At 41.2% G+C, this 24697-nt stretch overlaps 1 protein-coding gene across 1 annotated transcript in view; it reads left to right on the top strand.

Annotated features, from left to right (window-relative positions):
* LOC311245940 (uncharacterized protein) overlaps window positions 1-23371 on the top strand; it is a gene marked incomplete at its 3' end in the record, with an annotated part of 90264 nt that extends 66893 nt beyond the window's left edge. The window contains exons 13-14 of the mRNA XM_084335965.1: window positions 4247-5059; window positions 23355-23371. Coding sequence (XP_084192091.1) covers window positions 4247-5059; window positions 23355-23371 — 830 coding nt within the window. The remainder of the gene's footprint in view (window positions 1-4246; window positions 5060-23354) is intronic.
* Window positions 23372-24697: the final 1326 nt, after the last annotated feature.

The following is a 24697-nucleotide window of genomic DNA, read 5'->3' as shown; positions in this document are numbered from 1 at the left end:
GAGGACTATAAGGGGAACGAAAACGACATCAGAGGAAGAAACAAATGCAACACAAGAGGGAGAAGGGTAAAGGAGGAAAGAGGTTCAAGGAGGGTCTCTGAACCCATGTCACACATTTTTGCTTTAGTTAGTATTCTCTATCTCTATCATTTGGGTAGGATGATTGCTTTATGTTTTTTCAATTTATTATTTATGTCTGTGGAACTTTTGCTTAAGTCGGTATTTATTATTTCTGTTTTTGGGTATTACATTTTTTCTTTTTTTTTCTTTATAATTTGTCTGTTTAACGGTGTTGTACATTATGTCTATATAATATGTACCTGGAAGACCGACTGAGAGGATAATAATATTCAAATATGATGTTTGTATGCTTGTAATACAAAAATGCAAATAAAAATTGAGTTAAAAAAAAAAAAAGCATTGCTTCAGAGTCCGCCTATTTTGCCAGAAATAAGTGCCTGTTGTTTTTTCCCCCACAAGGGGTCAAATGCATCTAAACATGCTTTCCATCCTCGCCATTCCTTTATGCCCACGTCGCGTTAAATACCGAAATTAACGTTGCGTTAGCGTGAGCTAACTAAGCTAAGCAGCTAACCGTGAGAGGAGAGGAGAGAGGAGAGGGGACTTGGGAGGGGTGGGGGCACTGGGCAGTCTACCTTTCTGTGGGGGACTGGGGGAGAGGTGTGTGTGTGTGTGTGTGTGTGTGTGTGTGTGTGTGTGTGTGTGTGTGTGTGTGTGTGTGTGTGTGTGTGTGTGTGTGTGTGTGTGTGTGTGTGTGTGTGTGTGTGTGTGTGTGTGTGTGTGTGTGTGTGTGTGTGTGTGTGTGTGTGTGTGTGTGTGTGTGTGTGTGTGTGTGTGTGTGTGTGTGTGTGTGTGTGTGTGTGTGTGTGTGTGTGTGTGTGTGTGTGTGTGTGTGTGTGTGTGTGTGTGTGTGTGTGTGTGTGTGTGTGTGTGTGTGTGTGTGTGTTACTGAGGATGGACAGATAATGTTGATATTTAAACATGAATACATAATAAATGTATTCATGATCATCATGCAACATAAAACAATTGTAGGAAGTTTGGGAGAGGAAGGGGTTTTAGCTTGCGTGTTGTGAGTTCCAAAACATTTTACTTAAAGTTTAAAGCTCAATATATAAAAAGTGAACAGGAGGTCTATTTGTATTAAAAACAATATATTGTAAGAGCTCAAAAATAAAAACATCAATTGATATTTCCGTAGCCTTTTTTTAGTTGATCTAAATGTTACTGATTGTGTTAAATGGGCACATAATATCGCCTCATATCGATCGCAGGCACCTGAATCGAATCGTATCGTATCGTGGCAGACTTTGTGATATCGGCAAATATCGTATCGTTGTCAAGTTTCAAGTTCAAGTTTCTTTAATAGTTGTCATACAGAAGTACAGAATACTTTTGTACAAAACGCTTCTTACTGTTGCGCTCCAGAGACTGTGCAAGACAAGATAAGTATGAAATAAAAACATAGTAAAATTAGAAGTAAAAAAAAAGAGGTCACAGTGTTCAGTTTAGACATATGTACAATGTTCGATGCAGAATAGACGTAGTTACCATACAATATACAATACTGTGCAGTGTACTAATATACAATACTATATAGTGCAAGGCAGAAATGGAGAAATGGGACGAGGTGCAATTTAGGTACAATTCACAGTAGGTGTACGAGTTGTAGTGCAAATCCTTTATCAATAAATATAAAGTGTAAGTGTGTTTGTGTGATCTAAAGTGTGGAGAGTGGGTGCTGCAGTGTGTTGTTTGTTTGAGTGAGTGTGTGCGTGTGGGTGTGTGTGCTGTGTGCATTTGATGGTTGTTGCATAGTGATTATTGTTCGTTTAGCGATTATTGTTCGTTTAGCAGCCTGATGGCCTGGGGATAGAAGCTTCTTCTGAGTCTTTCTGTTGTCCAAAGAATCGATATTGTATCGTGATGAAACTGGTGATTCCCACCCCTACTCGATAGCTATTCAGATTACTTATATCTCTACCTTTATGTAATGGAACAACATGAGCTATTTTCCAGATACTAGGAACTATACATGATGGCAATGAAAATGTTTATATTAGTTCTGTAATTACTGGAGCAGCTAACCTGAGGAGAAAAAAATAGTCTAGGAAAAAAATAGTCTAGCTTAACCTCTCCAGTTGATTTCCTGGTATCAATGGTCTGTAAAACAACACAGGGAGAGAAGGGCTGCAAGGTAAACTGAGGCATGCCTCATAGCGTGCACCAGCTCATGATCACCAAGAGCGGGCTCCATATAATTATTATCAAACAAATGACCGGCTTTAGAAAATGTGCCTAAAGGCCAGACAAATATCTTTCTGCTCAGATATTAGACAATAAAATGTAATTTGGCATTCACTACCTCAGATGCACATTTATTTCTAAATTGCCTAAATAATGACAGATGGGAAGGGTCTCCGGAGTGTCTGTGTTCCTTTCTCTAAATAAATCACATAGCTCAGGTGAGAACCACAGGGTTAATCTATCTTTTATCCTCATTTATTTAAAAGGAGCATGTTTATTGATGACAGAGAGAGAACAACATCAGGGGTGTCTTTTGGAAATAGTGTGAGATTTTGTTTTCTGTAGTCGGGAGTTTTTGATACATGCTGTGGGCAGTGATCTCTGATTCCCAACTCAAATACTCTGCAAGCTGAATTATTATTACATCTAGTTTAGAAAATCAAATCAATTGAGGTGGATTTAGCCATGTTTTTCAGGTTTGGCCTGGTGGGTTCAGTAACTAGCTGGGGAAGATATAAATTACCACTAACCTCCTTAAAGTTGTTGGAGGCATTACTTAACCAATTAACATTAAAATCACCAAAGACAATCATCTCAACGTCTGAATAGTGGGAGAGTAACTCTGCTAGTTCACCAATGGAGCTGATGTCACATGATTCAGTTAACACTAAAATATCAATCAATCTGAGGGACCAGAATCTTCAGATGATCCATATTTAGTTGTTTTACCAGACTCCTTACATTTAAATTAATTAGTCCCAGGCCTTTCCTATGTTTAAAAGAGTGGACTAATGAGACTGATTCAGGTGATGACACAGTGGCATGAAGGAGGGGGAGGGGCCCGCGAGTAGGGTGTGGGATGTAAACAGTCAATCACGTGACTGGACAGCGTGCTGTAAGTTAGCCACTAGCATACGGCTGCTGTTGCGTTTATCTGATCATCTTCAATAACAAAAGGTAGAATTCATCTTTCAGAGGTTTATTCCAAAGTGAACAACAAACAGGAAAATAATACGTTGAAATGGGGAAATTATACATTGCAACGGGCAGAATATACAGTAGTGTGGAGACGCCAAGACGTTCTGCCCAGAACAGAGAAAACAAGCGTCTTATCGTCACTAAGCCAATGAAATGGCTTTTCAGAAAATAGTATCAGACCAAACAAGGACAGGCTTTTTCTTTCTTTTTTTATCAGACTTAAAAGAGGGTCTAGAATTTCAACAGTTCTTCGTTTTAGAACACAGACTCTCATCTCCTGCCACAACAGGTGGCTGTTGTGAGTCCATATGAATTTGATGACATTCCCTATGTGAGCACAAATAGAATTGCCAAAGTCTCACACTACCCAGTTTGTTTGGATGGACTCTTGTCAGTTCTAAAAAGCGAGGAACATTCCCAAAACAGATTCAAATTGTCAATGAAAGCCATGTTCTGAGCACTGGAGCCAGGTGTGAAGACTGAGGATTCTACTCAACAGGCCAGTGTGGGAATGGGACCAGAGATAAAAACAGACTTTCCACATTAACTTAAAAAGTTAAGAAGAAGAATCTCTGGTCAGCTCAGACTGCTGGCGACCTAGCATAGACTGTAAACATAACAAGCATAGACTGTAAAAGATGAGATACTCATGTACATGTCTTACTTTATAGCCTTATGTAATAGAAATGTCAAACCTTTGGCCAATATCTCATCAAGTGGAATCAGATTCATTCTGGAGGAAAGCTGGGAACCTTTTCCTTCTCCTCTGATGTTACTGGAGGAGGAAGCTTTATGACAACTTGGTAATAGATCTGACCAACTGTAGTCGATACAGATCAATCAAATCTATCACCCTGATAGCGATATTGGGTATATGATCTGTGCATCCCTATATAGGCCTATTCGTTCAACATGTTATTTTCCTGGCAAGAGTGTAGTGTTTGTTACTTTCAGAAGTAATGGTTACAACAAATTACATTTAAATTCTTCTTCTTTCTAGACTCTCTTGCCTTACAACAGTTTATCTGTGAAGAGGAGGTTCCCCCTGAGCAGCAGGAGAGGAGCCCCAGTCTGGACCAGGAGGACCCAGAGCCCCTACAGATGAAAGAGGAACAGGAGGAACTCTGGAGCAGTCAGGAGGGAGAGCACCTCCAAGGTCTGCAGGAGGCTGATATCATGAAGGTCACATTCAACCCTGTCTCTGTGAAGAGTGAACATGATGAAGAGAAACCTCAGTCCTTGTGGTTTAATCAAATCCAGGACCCAGATCCCCTACAGATTAAAGAGGAACAGGAGGAACTCTGGACCAGTCAGGAGGGAGAGCACCTCCAAGGTCTGCAGGAGGCTGATATCATGAAGGTCACATTCAAACCTGTCTCTGTGAAGAGTGAACATGATGAAGAGAAACCTCAGTCCTTGTGGTTTAATCAAATCAAGGACCCAGATCCCCTACAGATTAAAGTGGAACAGGAGGAACTATGTCGAGATCTAGAGGAGTCTGATTGGTGCAAGATGATCTTACATCCTGTGAAATATGAAGAATATAGTGAGAATACTCTGTCCTCACAACTCAGCCAAACCCAGGACCCAGAGCTCCTACAGATTAAAGTTGAACTACATCAAGGGCTGGAAGAAGCTGATCACTCCAAGATCACAGTAGACCCAGTGAAATGTGAAGATGGTGAAAAGAATGATCAGCCTCTTCAAACCCAAAGGGAGAGAAACGGAGAAGCATACTCTTTACCCAGCACTTCAACTGACCAGATGAAAACAGAACCTGATGCTGAGGACTGTGGAGTATCAGAACCAGCCAGTAACCTAGATCCAGCTGGTGATTTAGAACCAACTAGAGATGGCCAGCTCCTTTCTTCAGACTGTTCAGGAAATGAGACTGATGACAGTGATGATGACCGTTCTGAAACTGAGACCAATGACGGTGATGAATGGAAGGAGACTGCAGGGCCAGATTTCATGACTCTGAAACCAAAGAAGACACAGAAAATACAAAGTTTGTCTAACATCAGTCCTGGGTTCAGAAAGAAGGGAAATCTGAAGATACACATAAATAAGCATATTGGAGAGAAACCATTTAGTTGTTCTGTTTGTGGGAAGGGGTTCAAATGGAAAAACTCTCTGAAGATACATGCAAGAGCTCATACTGGAGAGAAACCATTTAGTTGTTCAGTTTGTGGAAAGGGGTTCAGTCAGAAAGGAAATATTAAGCCACACATGAGAACTCATACAGGAGAGAAACCATTTAGTTGTTCAGTTTGTGGGAAAGGGTTCAATATGAAAGCAAGTCTTAAGATCCACATGAAAACTCATACAGGAGAGAAGCCATTTAGTTGTTCAGTTTGTGGAAAAGCGTTCAGTATGAAGGGAGATCTGAAGAAACACATGAGAACTCATACAGGAGAGAAACCATTTAGTTGTTCAGTTTGTGGGAAAGCGTTCAGTTTGAAGGGAGATCTGAAGAAACACATGACAACTCTCATACAGGAGAGAAGCCATTTAGTTGTTCAGTTTGTGGAAAAGCGTTAAGGGGAGATCTGAAGAAACACATGAGAACTCATACAGGAGAGAAACCATTTAGTTGCTCAGTTTGTGGGAAAGGGTTCAGTATGAAGGGAGATCTGAAGACGCACATGAGAACTGAAAAAAGAAATACTGAAAAAAGAAACATTCTGTTAAGTTTAAGCTGGGAGTAGACTTGAAAAGAAGAGGGAACATGTCCCAAAACACAGTCTGCAGTTTACATAATAGTAACCCCATGTACCTATTCTAAGCAGTATACTCAATAGGATCCCCATGTACCTATTCTAAGCAGTATACTTAACACTTTGGATGCCAGCCACGACATAACATGTGTTATCAGCCCGCCCCCTGAATGCCCACCACGACAATTAGCGTGACATTTTTTTTAGTAGCGATCTGAATTCATATTTCATCAACCGAGTCTACCGTTGGGAAACCAGCCCCATCAGGAGCTCAGATGTGAAGAAAACGCCCCCTATCGTCTCCCAGATGGTAATGCACCCTTTTGGAATGGACTCAATGAAAATGGATGAGAAAAAAAAATCCGGAATCCACATTTTACTTCTCACGCATGTAACCGGAGATGATCCGTCATTGTGGACCATCAGAACAGCGTGTTATATGTGTTTACAGTATGTAGCGTTGGATCAATAAAAGGATCGATTTTTGGAATGGCAATCAGGAATTGGAATAATCTTTTTGAATAACATCTGATCTCAGGTAAGGAATCTATTTTACCAGTCTTAGGATAATCAGACCTGTTTTCACGGAGATATAAGCTTTTCCTCTGTGTGATGTGGCTGTTTGGCTGTGCGAGCGATCAGGAAATATACCAGGCCAAAGAATTTGAACGTTTTTGTGTATTCTAGAATATTCCGTTTATTATGGAATATTTTTATTTTCCTTGAAAACGAGGGCTTTTCAAGATGCTATAAAACGGAAATGAACCGATAAAAAAACAATCCGCTTCGACAATGTTGACTGGAAAATGAGTCATTGATAAGCGACGGGCAGATTAGACACATAATTTAAAACATAGATTAGGCGATATTAACGCTAACATTGAAGTGGATAGTGGGCATTCAAGCACTAAATACTCAATAGGATCCCCATGTACTCATACTATCATTAAAAATCTTAAAAGGGACATGCATTATAAATGGCTGTGTTTAGCATGGTTTTATAGTAATAGGGGTTAGTATCAATGGGTCTGTGTCTCTAATTACCATATTGACTCATCATTCTAGTCTCGAGTTCACGAGATCTTCCCTCATTCAACTAAGCTGTTTATGATTTGACGGTTTTGCTGACGTGAATATAGCACTGATTTGCATAACTAACTCTATGGTTAACAGCGACAGCAGAGCGAGTTTGCCTCCTCAAACAGAGCGAGGCAGACAACGAGCGAGGGGGAGAAAAAGAGCGAGAGAGAGAGAGAGAGAGAGAGGGAGCGAGCGAGCGAGCGAGAGGGAGCGAGCGAGCGAGCGAGCGGGGACGCGCGCGAGGAAGCGGCAGTAGCACATACCCATTTACACACAACCTGGACCTCGCGAGGAAGCAGCAGTAGCACATACTCATTTACACACAACCTGGACCTCGCGAGGAAGCAGCACCCATTTACACACAACCTGGACCTCGCGAGGAAGCAGTGGAGAGATAACTTTATTCTCTCCCTCCCTCCCTCTATCTCTCTGTGCCAGTCGCAGATTGTGTGGATGACTTTCACTCAAAGTGCTTATGGGCGGAGTCAGGCCAACACAGCCTGAACTCCAAAGGGAGAAAAAATTGGCTTTTGAGTACTTGATTAGAAATATAAAACAATGTAAAAAAAAATAAAAAAAAAAAACGTACAGATGTGTTCAATAGACTCACAGGAATTGTGTAAAGTTGCCCAAATAGTGCTAGGAATAGCAATGCATGTCTCCTTTAAATTGTACCATATGTCCCCCTTTAGACAACAGACCTAACGCTAGTGTTGCACTTTTGTTGTTTGTTTGTTGGCGGAGCCAGGCCAACACAGTAGTTCTGACATACACAACCTTTTCTGACATAACGTTTCACCTTTTAAACCAATACTGCCATCTACTGGACTACAGAAAAGTACTGTATGTAAGTTGATTTGTAAATAAAGGCCCCCGCGCGTGTTGCTTTCTAACAGCGGAGGAGTGCAAGAATGTGACAATTTGACCATGTGACCGCGGCAGCGCGAGAGAGCGGCAGTGCGGAAATAGGCTGTCTATTGCCATTCTCTAAGACAAACGCTAACCTTAACCAGCTCCTTAACAGCGCCTAAACTTAACCGTTCTAACCTTAACCAACTCCGAAACAATGCCTAACCTTAACCTTAACCTTAACCATGCCTAACCTTAACCTTAACCATAGAAAGAATATTGCCATTCTCTAAGACAAACTCTAACCTTAACCAGCTCCTTAACAGCGCCTAAACTTAACCGTTCTAACCTTAACCAACTCCGAAACAATGCCTAACCTTAACCTTAACCTTAACCATGCCTAACCTTAACCGGCGAAAGAATACACGTTAAAAAAAAATGTTTTGATGGGATTTCGAACTTATCAACAACGGACCGCAGGACCGCTGCGCTGCCAGGTGAGCTGAGCTTCGAATGAAAATCATGGCGGATTAGGGCTACATAATGCCGCAAGCTCTGCCGCTCCGCTCTGCGGTTGCCGCGCCTGCCGCGGGGCGTGTCGCAGCCAATCAGGGAAAACGCGGAAGCAACGGCAGCACTGCTCCGCTGTTAATAAGCAATAGGCGGCCCCCGCAGGCCATTTTCAGTTCAAAACCCAAATGTATGTTTTTTAATTACTTATTTTGGTTTCAATAAAAAATATATATAATGGTAAATGTTTTATATTCATTACTGCTAACACTGAATGAAGTACAACAACAACAGTACTGTCATTTATATTTTCTAACAAACAAATACTAATCACAATCACTTGTTTTGAAAAATATGACAAACTTGACACAACAGCCAGCACATTTTATAAACAGTTGTCTCACTGGACCCACGACACTAATAGTCCATGGGCCAGAGCCCAAAATTTCACTTGTCTGTGAAATTTGTGACGAAACGTACAATTTTTTTTTTAAAGATCCATGTCTGTAGATGATATTTTGGTATGATAGCCCTTCCTGAGTGGTAGCTGTATCATAATTATCAAGTCATGAAGTATATCCACCCCCTCAGGAAATTGCATTTCAGATGCTGGTGCATGTCATGCTTTAGACCAGACCTGGGCAATCTACGGCCCACGGGCCACGTCCGGCCCTTTGGGCATCCACGTCCGGCCCTTTGGACTTCTTTGAGCAGGAGCACGCCGCAAGTCCGCACTCCGGAAATTACCGGAATGCGTTCCGCTCGACACCTGGCTACTTTGCATAACAACAAGCGTTGGAGCCTCTGAGGGGTGTGGTCTGCGTGCGCGAGCGTCTGTCAGCTCAGTGTGTGTCTCTCTATCGTAGCTCTGAGCAGACAACAGCACACAACACAACACAGCGTTGGCAGCAGTTATCAATCGTATTGGAGAATTCTGTGTTCACAGATATTAGGCCATTATTATTATTATTTTGTCTCTGTCTCAATGAAGACTGAGCCGGTGAGCGAGAGTGAATCCAATGATGACTTTGCCTAGCTAACCCGCACAGCACATTGTGCTAAGCTAGGCTAATAATAATAACTGGACTTTGGAGAAGTCAGCCAGTCTGAGCCAGATGGCTTTCTACAGAACGAGTCAATGAATGAATCACGATAGAAAGAAATAACGCCTAGATGCTGGCTGTGTGTGTGTGTCTGCATTCAGTGCTATCAGGTTGCACGTTATTAGCCTAGCTAACCGGCACTATCCGCTTCCATTCATTGTGCTAAGCTAGGCTAACGTGCAGCCAAGCTAGGCTAAAGTGATCAAGCCCAAGACGACACACAACTACTGTATTGCTTTTTGTATAAAGTTGATCAATTGCATGTCTTTTAACATCTTTTTAAACATCTCTTCAGTGTTTGAAGATCAACAAGTTGAAAATAAAATGGAACACTGATGTAATGATTGTTTTAGTTTTTACTGTTTATTACTTCTATATTTCTATGTTTATTCTTCGATTACCAGTAGCAGCTAATCAAAATATATAATTTACTACTTTTTACAATGGGAGATAATGAATATTGAGCATAATTAAGTTCAAGTTATCATTGGTTTGGCCCTCCAACACAGTTCAGGTTTCTTATGTGGCCCCTTGTAAAAATGTATTGCCCACCCCTGCTTTAGACTCACGTAGAGGACATCTGTCAATGTTTCACAATATTGTCTTTGGTATCATTTTAAATGGGACTGTCATCTTTCATTCAAGCTAAGATGTGAATCTTTCTGACCAATATAGAGGTCACTGGAGCTCTTTGAACAGTCAACAACACATTTTTACACGATTTCCGCCTACATTATATACTATATTTTAGCCTTGTGTCATCTAGGAGCAACAGGGACACTGAATACAAAATCTACAACACACTCAGGACCATAAGGATTCAGGAAATGCATAATATACCTATACTATTTCTTGTCAGGGGTGATTGTGAGCCTTGAATTAGAAGAGCAGTACTAGGCTCCTATTAAACTATACAGAACAGCCACTAGGATAATGTCACAAAGTGGTCTGTCTTTATCATACATATACAGGACATAAAGGACCAGTGATGCCGGTAACGCGTTACTAAGTAACGCGTTATTGTAATCTGATTACTTTCCCCCGAAAATAGTAATCTAACGCGTTAATCTTTAAAAGCCAGTAATCTGATTGCAGTTACTTGTCCAAGTGGCTGTGCATTACTATTTCGTTACTATCTCATCATAAATTCATAATGCAGGCGGATTGCAGTATTTTATTTCGTTTTCGACAGTCAAAAATACATTTTGAGCTGTTTTTCTTTTGGGAGTGACGTAGTGTGGCAGTGAAAGGGTTACACAAGAATGTGTCCCGCGGGCCGCGGCGTGACTGGACACTCTGTCTGTGAGTGACTCTGCCTTGGTCCAATCACATTCCCCATCCACAGTCTGCGAATCAGAGGCAGAGTAGGGCGGGTCTTCACAGCACGTCATGTGACATATGAGCCAATCGTGTGACAGCAGGGCTCCGTCGTCGGAGAATTCCAGTGTGAGTTTCTGTTCAGACTTCCATCCCAAAACGCTCGTCAGTCACTACTTCACGTTCATATGCGGAGGAAACAAAATACTGTCTACCGCTAAAAACAGCACATCCAATTGCATTGAAAGCATCTGGAATCACAACACTAGCCGACGCTTCGACTAGGTACAGGAGGAATCGGAGGCCAGCCAAACAGCAAAAGAGAGAGATAGTTTCTTTCCCTTTTGATTAATGTATATTTGATGGTGGCAGAGCAAAAGCTCTTATTTGCCAGATTTACAGTTAATTTACATGTTAAAGAGAGACGAATTGAAAATGGGGGACCCTGATGTAAACAAGACGAAAGTCTTTCTCTGGTCTGCATTCCCTTAACAATTGTATGTATTGAGCCGTACTGTACTGTACCCATTCTGCAATCTGTTAATAAAGTTTTCATTCATTCATTCATTCAGACTGATTGTATGTTTATAGAGAGACATTTATAAAAACAATTTAATAGTTACAGTTGATATAATTGAATAGTTCAGCCTGCATTTGTTAGATGTGAATGGATACACTGGTTTTGTAAAACCACTGGCTGGCTGCTCTAATGCTGTGAGCATCATAGACTGTTGCTTTACCATACTTGATGATACAGAAGCTGAAGCACTAGTTTAACAATTTACGTTATGTGCAGAGAAACAAGTTAAAAACAATTTATGCACTTTCAATAAAGCGTTTAAAAAAAACGGTTGGGGGAACGACGACGACTTCGTAACCTAGTTACTTTCAAAGTAACTAAGTTACTCTGATAATCAAGTAATCAGTAAAGTAACTTGGATTACTTTTTAAAGGAGTAATCAATAATCAGTAATCGGATTACTTTTACAAGTAATCTGTGGCATCACTGTAAAGGACACCACAATGAGACAAGGAACCACTTAGAGTTTTATAAACAACCTATTAAACAGAACATTATAAACTAAATTAACATTGAAAGTGAATTATACATTTAATCCCACAGTATACAGTATCGTTATTGATGGGAATAGGCCTATGTCAAGATCTGATTATAGTCAGGCCCTCCCGGGTAGCCCCCCTAATTAATAATAAAAGGGGGGGGGGAGCTCCAGTAGCTCACCACGTACCGCGAGTGCTATTTCAGCGCCGTGGACAACCGCGCTCGCGCGGATCTGGGGCTGAGCGCGTTCGAATCCCGGACGGCAGCCGTGCCTTTCCCAGAGTGTCTTTCCCCCCATCTGAACCCTTTCAGCCTGCTCTGTCGGTCGAACTTGACCAAGTATGAATGCGAAGAAAAAGCGATAAACGCTAAAAGAACCAGGTGACTGGTCAAAGTTTAAAAAAAAAATAATAATAAAAGGGGGGACGTCCTCCCCAGCCGCGTTGAGGCAGGCCAGGACCGCGATGTACTCCCTGGTTCCCTGGGCCTGTACTGTATGCGTGCTTCGTCCCGCGGGGCACGACGACTTCCTTCGGCTGGAGTCCAGCTGAAACCCTGTCTCGTCTCAGTTATGAATGTGTTGGAGTCCAGCTGAAACCCTGTCTCGTCTCAGTTATAAATGTGTTGGAGTCCAGCTGAAACCCTGTCTCGTCTCAGTTATAAATGTGCTGGAGTCCAGCTGAAACCCTGTCTCGTCTCAGTTATAAACGTGTTGGAGTCCAGCTGAAACCCTGTCTTGTCTCAGTTATAAATGTGCTGGAGTCCAGCTGAAACCCTGTCTCGTCTCAGTTATAAATGTGTTGGAGTCCAGCTGAAACCCTGTCTCGTCTCAGTTATAAACGTGTTGGAGTCCAGCTGAAACCCTGTCTCGTCTCAGTTATAAACGTGTTGGAGTCCAGCGGAAACCCTGTCTCGTCTCAGTTATAAATGTGTTGGAGTCCAGCTGAAACCCTGTCTCGTCTCAGTTATAAATGTGCTGGAGTCCAGCTGAAACCCTGTCTCGTCTCAGTTATAAATGTGTTGGAGTCCAGCTGAAACCCTGTCTCGTCTCAGTTATAAACGTGTTGGAGTCCAGCTGAAACCCTGTCTCATCTCAGTTATAAATGTGCTGGAGTCCAGCTGAAACCCGTCTCGTCTCAGTTATAAATGTGCTGGAGTCCAGCTGAAACCCTGTCTCGTCTCAGTTATAAATGTGCTGGAGTCCAGCTGAAACCCTGTCTCGTCTCAGTTATAAATGTGTTGGAGTCCAGCTGAAACCCTGTCTCGTCTCAGTTATAAACGTGTTGGAGTCCAGCTGAAACCCTGTCTCATCTCAGTTATAAATGTGCTGGAGTCCAGCTGAAACCCGTCTCGTCTCAGTTATAAATGTGCTGGAGTCCAGCTGAAACCCTGTCTCGTCTCAGTTATAAACGTGTTGGAGTCCAGCTGAAACCCTGTCTCGTCTCAGTTATAAATGTGTTGGAGTCCAGCTGAAACCCTGTCTCGTCTCAGTTATAAACGTGTTGGAGTCCAGCTGAAACCCTGTCTCGTCTCAGTTATAAACGTGTTGGAGTCCAGCTGAAACCCTGTCTCGTCTCAGTTATAAACGTGTTGGAGTCCAGCTGAAACCCTGTCTCGTCTCAGTTATAAATGTGTTGGAGTCCAGCTGAAACCCTGTCTCGTCTCAGTTATAAATGTGCTGGAGTCCAGCTGAAACCCTGTCTCGTCTCAGTTATAAATGTGTTGGAGTCCAGCTGAAACCCTGTCTCGTCTCAGTTATAAACGTGTTGGAGTCCAGCTGAAACCCTGTCTCGTCTCAGTTATAAACGTGTTGGAGTCCAGCTGAAACCCTGTCTCGTCTCAGTTATAAACGTGTTGGAGTCCAGCTGAAACCCTGTCTCGTCTCAGTTATGAACGTGTTGGAGTCCAGCTGAAACCCTGTCTCGTCTCAGTTATAAATGTGTTGGAGTCCAGCTGAAACCCTGTCTCGTCTCAGTTATAAATGTGCTGGAGTCCAGCTGAAACCCTGTCTCGTCTCAGTTATAAATGTGTTGGAGTCCAGCTAAAACCCTGTCTCGTCTCAGTTATAAACGTGTTGGAGTCCAGCTGAAACCCTGTCTCGTCTCAGTTATAAATGTGTTGGAGTCCAGCTGAAACCCTGTCTCGTCTCAGTTATAAATGTGCTGGAGTCCAGCTGAAACCCTGTCTCGTCTCAGTTATAAACGTGTTGGAGTCCAGCTAAAACCCTGTCTCGTCTCAGTTATGAATGTGTTGGAGTCCAGCTGAAACCCTGTCTCGTCTCAGTTATGAATGTGAGGGTTTCTCTCTGGTGCTGGTGAGGAGCTTTAAGTATCTTCTATGCAGGGGTGTAAAGTACTTGAGTAATTGTACTTCGTTACAATACTTAAGTACTGTTTTGAGGGATTTGTACTTTACTCGAGTATTATTAGGTTTGTAATCTTTGTACTTTTACTCAATTACATTTCAGAGAAAAAATACATACTTTTTACTCCTTACATTTAAAATGCAGACCTACAAAGTACAAATCTCACAGGGCCAACCATTTTAATGATTATATTTGTATTGTTTATCAGGCCGAACTAACGTTAACGTTAATAATCCTGCGACCGCAGGTAAACAGCCAATTAAATCCCCATCAATGGAACATGAACACGCCCATACCCATGCTGATTGGTCCTTGTGCAACACTAGAAAGCGGGGATCTTTGATTAAACACCTGCTATCAGAAGAATAGATAGATCTGCATTATGCTGTGGTTAATATTGTGATATTCAGGATACTCCAGTATTCTGTCTTTAATATTGTGATATTATTCAGGGTACTCCAGTATTCGGTCTTTAATATTGTGATATTATTCAGGGTACTCCAGTATTCTGCCTTTAATATTGTGATATTATTCAGGATAATCCAGTATGCTGTGGTTAATATTGTGATATTATTCAGGATACACCATTCTGTTTTTAATATTGTGATATTATTCATGCTGTGATGAGAATGCCGTCCATGTTAGTTTACCTTCAATTTAAGTGCATTAAATAATTTTAATGCAAAAAAAGTGTCCTCTGTTCTTTCATTTCAGCATTGTCTATCGCAGAACACATTCCATTGTGGGCAGAGTGTATGCTTGGTTTCATTCCAGCCTTGCCTAAACACCAGCTGATGATTTCACTAATTGGCTCACCTCTTCAACTAACTCACCTGGTACAATGTATAGTTAAAATACTTTTACTTTTTAGTACTTAAGTACATTTAAAAGTATTCTATGGCCCCCCTCTTGAAGTATCTTCTATGTCTTGAAGTATCTTCTATGGCCCCCTCTTGAAGTATCTTCTATGGCCCCCCCTCTTGAAGTATCTTCTATGGCCCCCCTCTTGAAGTATCTTCTATGGCCCCCCTCTTGAAGTATTCTTCTATGGCCCCCCTCTTGAAGTATTCTTCTATGGCCCCCCTCTTGAAGTATCTTCTATGGCCCCCTCTTGAAGTATCTTCTAAGGCCCCCCTCTTGAAGTATTCTTCTATGGCCCCCTCTTGAAGTATCTTCTATGGCCCCCTCTTGAAGTATCTTCTATGGCCCCCCTCTTGAAGTATCTTCTAAGGCCCCCCTCTTGAAGTATTCTTCTATGCCCCCCCCCCCCCTCTTGAAGTATCTTCTATGGCCCCCCTCTTGAAGTATCTTCTATGGCCCCCCTCTTGAAGTATCTTCTATGGCCCCCCCTCTTGAAGTATCTTCTATGCCCCCCCCCCCCCTCTTGAAGTATCTTCTATGGCCCCCCCTCTTGAAGTATCTTCTATGCCCCCCCCCCCCTCTTGAAGTATCTTCTATGGCCCCCCTCTTGAAGTATCTTCTATGGCCCCCTCTTGAAGTATCTTCTATGGCCCCCTCTTGAAGTATCTTCTATGGCCCCCCTCTTGAAGTATCTTCTATGGCCCCTGTGAAGTGTCACAGCCAACTAGTGACACTGGTTATTATGACATCCTGTTCTTATGTTAATTATATATGATTATGAGTAATGTCTGTATATTCTTCCTCCCACTTGTGTAAAAATATATCTGTTTTAAATCTAGGCATATGTTACTGTATGCGTCTAGATGTGATAGGTATGTATATATATCTGTATATATTAGAGGTGGGCATAGATTAATTTTTTTAATCTAGATTAATCTATCTGCAATCCTGGATTTAATCTAGATTAATCTAGATTAAAATGGCTAAAAAAAATTAAAAAAAAACCTGCCAAAGGCATTCAAAATATGTGTGTTCTACCCAAATAATGACCAGAAGTAAGTCCTTACTTTTTCTTTCCTCCTTATGTTTCTCAGGCCAGGTGGCCCATTACACCATGAGCCCATCTCCCGTTTCCAAAATGCATTACAGACTGTTTGAAAAAGCTGTTTTGCTATGATAATTGGTAATGAAATATCAAAATAATGTTCAATAAGATGTACTTGTGTTTAATAAGTTGTTTTATTCAGAAGTTAACACAAATAAATAATATTACCAGTACAGTACAGTATCTAGCACTCTCAGGAGCAAAACAGAAAGAATCATTTCAAACTTGAACTATGTGACATGGCTTGAATCAACTGCTCCAGTGGAGTTGCTCAGTGGCCAATGGTGTCAACTGTGGTTGTACTGGGCAGCTCCCAGGTGTGAATTGAACTGTGTGAATGTGAAGCAGGGCGTTCCTGAAAAAGAGCATCTGTGCTCAGCGAACCTACCCTGGGTAAATAAAAGGTAAAACATATTTTTTTTTTTTTTTTATTAATGCGTTAATTATATTATCGCGCGATACTAGTATAGCGTTAACGCAGCACGTTAACGCCGTTAACGGCCCAGCTCTAGTATATATATATATATAAGCGTATAAGACTATTCATGCACTACACAGGCACTACACTACACTACACAGGCCATTCTCTTCCATCTCAATACTGCAGGGCCTTTTCCTAGAACATGCAGTAAGGGAGTTACCCTTAAGAATGTGACCTTGAGAGACAGCTCCGAGCGAGACGAGCACAGAGATGAGAGCAGAAGAGAGAACTGGCCTTAAACTACAAAATACATATATGATGTGTGATCAATCAGTGTTTAAAGTATATGAGTACTGTATTGTACATGTATATGTATGTATATATGTATGTGTTAGGCTATGTACTGTATATTACGGCAGTCTGCCTCGTCTTCTTCTCTTACTGTCAGAACGAGAGAGGCCCATGTAGTTGCAGAGTTAACCCTTGCAGTGAGGAAACAGCAGGTTGGCACATGTTAACCCTTGCCTGTCCTGCCTGCATAGAGTAAAACATGTAACCAATGATTAGTACAGGTATGTGTATATATATGTATATACTATGTGTACTATATATGTATATAGTGTATATACTATATATACTGGAGCCCAGAGGAATGTACGGAGCCTCTCTGCTCCAGAGGGACTTTCTACACTATCGTATTCTGTTCCAGCAAAAACGTTACAAGTACTTTTTCAAGTTACAATCCAGTGGAATGGACGGCAGCCAATGACAACTAGGAGGGGAGGAGAGTCAGTCCTGATGTGTGAGATGTTGATTGGCTAGTGAAATTACATCACTGTTTTTGGACCAATGGCAAAGAGGTCCTGATATGATATAAAAATGACTGCTCCTACTTCGAGAGCTGAGAATTTTCAGATTGCTTGCAGACACTTTCTTCTAGCGGCCGATACCGTAAGGAACGGAATCTGTCTATTTTTCAAAGTGGAGTCAACATGACAAAGCTTTGTTTTTTAGCTCATTTGCTCTTTTACTCAAAATGACAAAGAGAGTTTTTTGCTATGAGAGAGATTTTTCAGATGTTCGGATTTTTCCATTTTGTTACTTTAGAACAGTGTCTCTCAACTGGTGGGTCGCGACCCAAAAGTGGGTCGCGGGGCCATTTTGAGTGGGATGTGTGGGAAAAAAAAAAAGTAATTTTTTTTTTTTTTTTTTTTACTTTTTTTTTTCACTACCTATCTTTGTGAAAGTGGCTTTTCAGCTCTGGTCCAGCTGAAGACAAAGCGGAGGAACAGATTGGACATTGAGCATGACCTCAGAGTTGCTTTGTCTACCATCACCCCAGACTTTGAGACTCTTGTCAGGAGCAAACATCATCCCCAGTTATCCCATTAGTTCCCTGCATGTTAAGCTAAGAAGTCTGCTAAGAAGGATATATTATTTATTATTATTATTTTATTTCATTGTGTTTTTAGCCCTTAGTTGCACTTTTGTTGCAACCCCAGTTATCCCATTAGTTCCCCCAAACGTAGGTCTGTTATGTTAAGCTAAGAAATCTGCTAAGAAGCATATTATTTATTATTATTTTATTTCATTGGGTTTTTAGCCCTAGTTGCACTTTTATTGCAATCCCATTAGTTCCCCCAAACTTAGGTCTGTTATGTTAAGCTAAGAAGTCTGCTAAGAAGCATAATTATTTATTATTATTATTTAATTTCATTGGGTTTTTAGCCCTAGTTGCACTTTTGTTGCAACCCCAGTTATCCCATTAGTTCCCCCAAACTTAGGTCTGTTATGTTAAGCTAAGAAATCTGCTAAGAAGCATATTATTTATTATTATTTTATTTCATTGGGTTTTAGCCCTAGTTGCACTTTTGTTGCCCACTCTATTATCCCATTAGTTCCCCCAAATGTAGGTATCCCAGTGAGCAAAAGCCGTATTTTCAACCAAGCGTTTTTCATAGCTCTCGTATAACCGGGCCAAATCGTGTTTTTTTGGAGACGTATTTTAAACTATGTACTAAGTATATTATTTCAATGCATTCACATCTGAAAATATTATCAATATGGACAGAGGCATCCTGCAAACGCACCTACAAATATATGAGCACGATATTTTCGAAGATTTTATGTGACGTCTATCCATCGCTCGCATTCAGCCCAGGATAATCTTGTCTAAGCTAAGACGTATTTTAAACTATGCACTAAGTATATTATTTCAATGCATTCATATCTGAAAATATTATCAATATGCACAGAATCTCCGAATCTCAGTGACCCAGATGTCCTGAGGTGCGTGAATTTAGCGAGGTGAGTGTAAATGGGGAAGCCCGTGAGTCTGCTGTGCAGATGCGGTTTGCCATTTGATCAGCAGGTGGCGCTGATAGTGCACTGCTGGGAAACCTGACTGATCACAATTCTGCATGATTAAATAATTATTAAATTCTTCTGAGTGTGTGTGTGTGTGTGTGTGAGATATATATATAGAGAGAGAGAGAGAGAGAGAGAGAGAGAGAGAGAGATATGAAAGAAAGAAAAGTCCACTAAATAATGAAAGGGGAAGATAATGAATGACAAAGTGAGAAAGGAGAAGAGAGAGGGTCACACAGCAGAAACAGAGCAAGGAAATAAGAAGGAGAATAATAGGAGAACAAAACTGACAAATCCCCTACAGATAACTGTACAGGAGGAGGAGGAGGAGTTGCTGAGTGATAATTCAGGGATTACATTTTCCTTGCATGATTAAATTCTTCTGACTGTGTGTGTGTGTGTGTGTGTCTATCCATATCTCTCATTTAGCCCAGGAGAATCTTGTCTAAGCTTAGACGTCTACCAAACTCTCCTCCAAAAGCTTAGACGTTTAAAAACACGTCTGGAATAGACGTCTACCAAACTTTCACTTTTCACCCCATTCTAGACTGATTTTAGACGTCTATGTCATGACGTTGAAACAACGTCTAAACATAGACGTTCAAAAAACGTCTAAGCTTAGACGTTCAAAACACGTCTGGAATAGACGTCTACCAAACTTTCACTTTCCACCCCATTCTAGACTGATTTTAGACGTCTATGTCATGACGTTGAAACAACGTCTAAGCTTAGACGTTCAAAACACGTCTAAGCTTAGACGTTCAAAACACGTCTAGAATAGACGTCTACCAAACTTTCACTTTCCACCCCATTCTAGACTGATTTTAGACGTCTATGTCATGACGTTGAAACAACGTCTAAGCTTAGACGTTCAAAACACGTCTGGAATAGACGTCTACCAAACTTTCACTTTTCACCCCATTCTAGACTGATTTTAGACGTCTATGTCATGACGTTGAAACAACGTCTAAACATAGACGTTCAAAAAACGTCTAAGCTTAGACGTTCAAAACACGTCTGGAATAGACGTCTACCAAACTTTCACTTTCCACCCCATTCTAGACTGATTTTAGACGTCTAAGCGTAGACGTTCAAAACACGTCTAAGCTTAGACGTCTACCAAACTTTCACTTTTCACCCCACTTTAGACTGATCTTAGACGTCTATGCAATTGTACATATCTAATTTAAATGATTAGAAGCATTATGGTAAACTTTATATTACCAGCTATACGTTAATATAATTAACCAAGTTCACATTGTGAGATGGAGAGTTCAGTGTTCTGATGGCCTGGGGGAAGAAGCTGAGCCGGAGTGTCTCTGTTCTCGTAGTGTGTGTGTGTACGGCGTTTGCCTGACCACAGCAGCTTGAACAGGCTGTTGTTGGGGTGGTGGAGGGTGTTTAATTATTCTGCAGGCTCTGGATTTGCACCTCCTGTTATATAAGACCTGCAGGGGTGGTAGTGCAATACCCGTAGTACGCTCTGCTGAGCGCACCATTCTCTGGAGTGCCTTCCTGTCCTGTGCCGTGCTGTTTCCAAACCAGGCAGTGATGTTTCCAGTCAGAATGCTCTCTACAGCCCCGGAATAGAAGGAGTGGAGTATCTTCCCCGATACTTTGAACTTCCTTAACTGTCTCAGGTGATAGAGGCGCTGTTTAGCCTTTTTCACCACATAATATATGTGTGTTGACCATGTCAGGTCCTCTGTGATGTGGACTCCCAGGTACTTGAAACTGCTCACCCTGCTCACCCTCTTCTTGGACCTAGTAAGGTTTCGTCGATAATCCAATGTACAGTTACCCCCCCCACCTACCCCCCCCCCCCCCCCCCCTCCTCCAATGTACATTTTCTTCGTCAAATGTATATACCGGTACTCTCTCTTTTTTTTTAACTCTTTTTGTACCACAAACAGTACTGTATTTGTAAATCTGGTATGTCATAAATCCAATCTCCCCCCAATCCCATTCAATCTATTTGGCTGCAGCTCAAATGTATTCCCTTGCCCCAGTTTGCCTTTTATGTCTCTGTCTGTGTTTTGTGTATTTGTATATTTGTTTTTGTTTTGCTGCCATTTTGGCCAGGTCTTGCTCGAAAAAGAGATCTTTGATCTCAAGTGACTACCTGGTAAAATAAAGGTAAAATAAAAAAATGTATGTCACCCCCCACCCCCACCTACCCAATCCAATGTACAGTTTCTATGTCAAATGTATATACTTTTTTTTCTGGACTCTTTTTGTATCACAAACAGTACTGTATTTGCAAATCTGGTATGTCATAAATATATAGATGTAGCAGTACTGTCTATCTGTATGTCATGTATGTCATATATGTTACGATGAATTGAAAATGGGGGACCCTGATGTAAACAAGATGAAAGTCTTTCTCTGGTCTGCATCCCCTTAACAATTGTATGTATTGAGCTGTACTGTACTGTACCCATTCTGCAATCTGTTAATAAAGTTTTCAATCAATCAATATTATGTTATGATGAATTGAAAATGGGGGACCCTGATGTAAACAAGATGAAAGTCTTTCTCTGGTCTGCATCCCCTTCTGCAATCTGTTAATAAACTTTTCAATCAATCAATCAATCAATCAATGAGTGGTGCTGAGAGGGAGGGGGCAACGCGGAAGTCTCGCGTAATCGCACGAGTGTCGCCCGTTTGAACACGGGTTGGAAACCCCGTCGTTCACTTCCTTCCACCCTGGTTCCTTCGCTGCCTGTTGGCTGTCCACAAGCAAGGTAAATGTCTCTATTATTTTAATAAAATGTGGCCAAGCCCATTACTATTCCCTCTCGAAACGTAACCGGGTTGACTACTATATATGTAATGGCATGTGTAGTTGGTTCATACGAGTGTACGTGCTTGTATTTCTATCGTTGACTTCGTTTGCAAATTTTAACGTTCGCTATGCAGACGAGCAGGGCCGCATTAACGACGGCCGCGGCCCGTGGGCCTTTAGTGACGAGCCCCCCCCCCCCCCCCCCCCCATTTTTTTTTTTTTTTTTTTATAATAATAATAATAATGCAATAAAAGTCTGAAAATGAAGGGATTATGTCCATGAGTGTAATTTTTAGAAATTAAGGCCTGCCTCTTATATAAGCCTCTCTAATAAAGGCCTGGTGCTCTTTGCAGCTGAGGTAAATAGAAGACCCGTCCTATATTTGAGGATTTACGGTAAATCAAGATGTTCAATTATCTTAAGGTACAATACCTGAAATGAAAATGTGTGTGTTTCCAGCCAACCAGGTAACATGGCAGAAAAAAGAAAGAATACAGACATCGGACCATTTTTCAGTACACCAAAACGCAAAGTAAGAACCCTAGTAGCCTAATAGCTCAAAGACTTAAAGGGCGGGCTCCACAAATAATGGATTGCACGGTGTTAATTGCACCCTTACTTACAATTCATTATGAATTGTAAATGGGGGACCCTGATGTAAACAAAACAAAAGTCTTTCTCTGGTCTGCAACCCCTTAACAATTGTGTGTATTGAGCCGTACTATATTGTACCCATTCTGCAATATGTTAATAACATTTTTAATCAATCAATAACAGATTGCAGAATGGGTACAGTACGGCTCAATACACACAATTGTTAAGGGGATGCAGACCAGAGAAAGACTTTCGTCTTGTTTACATCAGGGTTCCCCATTTTCAATTCATAATGAATTGTAAGTAAGGGTGCAATAGAAATGTTTCATAATGATGTTCAGTGTATTCATACGTGTATTGCTCTCCTTAATGTAGAATGATATGGTGACTGTACAGACTCAGGAAGGAGAGAAAGAGACCCAAGAGTTACAGGTAATGGAAATATCAGACAGTCAGCTTAAAGTGTAGGATAACATAACAAATTAAGACACAAATACTTGGATTATATATCCCCCCTCTCTCCCTTTCTTTACAGAGTAGCATAAAGATTGTGTATTCAAACCGGTTCAGTGTATTCATAAGTGTATTGCTCTCCTTAATGTAGAATGATATGGTGACTGTGCAGACTCAGGGAGGAGGCAGAGAAGGAGAGAAAGAGACCCAAGAGTTACAGGTAATGGAAATATCAGACAGCTTAAAGTGTAGGATAACATAACAAATTAAGACACAAAATAGGCTATATTTACAGCAGACCCTGTTATTGTTCCTTGTTGGTATTTTTTCTCTCTTTCTTATTAAAAACTTGGCCTATTTGAAAGGAGATTGGTTTAAATTATGCTGTGACCTGCTGCCAATATCCTGTGTAACTAAATCGAATATACTTGTATTGAGAAGACACTTGTACGTTAGTCTAGAGGTCAAATACTTATGTTAATCCCTATTTAAAATGTAACGTTCTGTTGCATGTGTCCAGATGCCGGGCGTCAGTGAAAGATGTCAACCTACAGGAGTTTGTTCGTGCCCTGGCGGCCTTCCTGAAAAAGTGAGTTGACTTAATTAATTTCCTCCAAGGGTGTGACAGTCACACTATTAAAAGAATATAAAAAAGCATATTCCACAGTTATGATACATTTCTTCGGTCACCAGGTCAGGAAAGCTGAAGGTGCCAGACTGGGTGGACCTGGTCAAGCTGGCTAAACACAAGGAGCTGGCCCCTAATGATGAGAACTGGTTCTACACCAGAGCTGGTAAATTGTGACATCATCCCACCATCTCTTGTTTCCACTGCTGTTGGTATTAGTTGCGTTGATTAACGCAACTAGTGTTAGCTGTAACATTTGATGGCTGACGTAGCAGCTCTAATGTTTGCAGGGCTAGAGCTGCCGCGATTACCGCATTACCGCGGTATCGCTGTTACATCACGGCCACCGCAGAGTAGGCTGAATACCGCGTCACCGCTGGTTTTTATAATAATAATTTACCCTCCTCTCGTTGGGCTTGCGGCTCTGCAGATATACCCTACTCGTCTATCGAGGTTCCAAGCGACCCTATTGGGTACCAGAAAAGTCACGTGAAACATTGCAGACCACTGATTGGTCAGAAGAGAGACGCGTCACACGTTTTTACGTCCTGAATGTCAGTTCATCACAACAGCTAATAACGTTAGCTTTAACTCTCCGCCGGAGTGGACTATCATCGCTCTTCAGGAGTACTAAACGAGACATAATGATTTTACTGTCTGCAACGAATGTTATAATAAAAGCCCTTCGTTCTATACACTTGTCTGATTGAAAACGTTATTAACAGACCGCAGAATGGGACAACTCAGCAGTCAGCACGCTCTGAGCAAAGAAAGGAACTGAGATATGAATAGAGTATTGCTTGCTATGGTCCGGTAAATACCCTGATGTTATTGAACGCATAACTATATAATGTCAATGCCACAAAACGAATGCCTTTATTATAGAGTAGTAACTTTATAGTAATAATAATAAGAAAGGGTCGGGGGGGTGCCCGCGACACCGAGTGAACTGCGCATCCATTTACATTTACATTTAGTCATTTAGCTGACGCTTTTATCCAAAGCGACTTACAAGTTCTGTATGACAAGCCATCAGGAAGAGCACAACTCTATCAGCTGAGTAACAATGTTCATCAAAGTGTTGAGTGCTACAGTGTAGGTTAGTTTATTAGGACAAGTGCATGACAGTATGGTTAGTTAGGGTTAGATTTTTTTTTTTTTTTTTTTTTATTCAGATAATGGTTGAAGAAGTGAGTCTTTAGTCGACGGCGAAAGATTGGACGTGTTTCAGCTGT

The sequence above is a fragment of the Notolepis coatsorum genome, assembly GCF_963971535.1.
Source record: "Notolepis coatsorum genome assembly, chromosome: 19".
NCBI classification, from domain to species: domain Eukaryota; kingdom Metazoa; phylum Chordata; class Actinopteri; order Aulopiformes; family Paralepididae; genus Notolepis; species Notolepis coatsorum.
The sequence above is the reverse complement of the archived record's forward strand: the minus strand, read 5'-3'. Positions and strand labels throughout refer to the sequence as shown.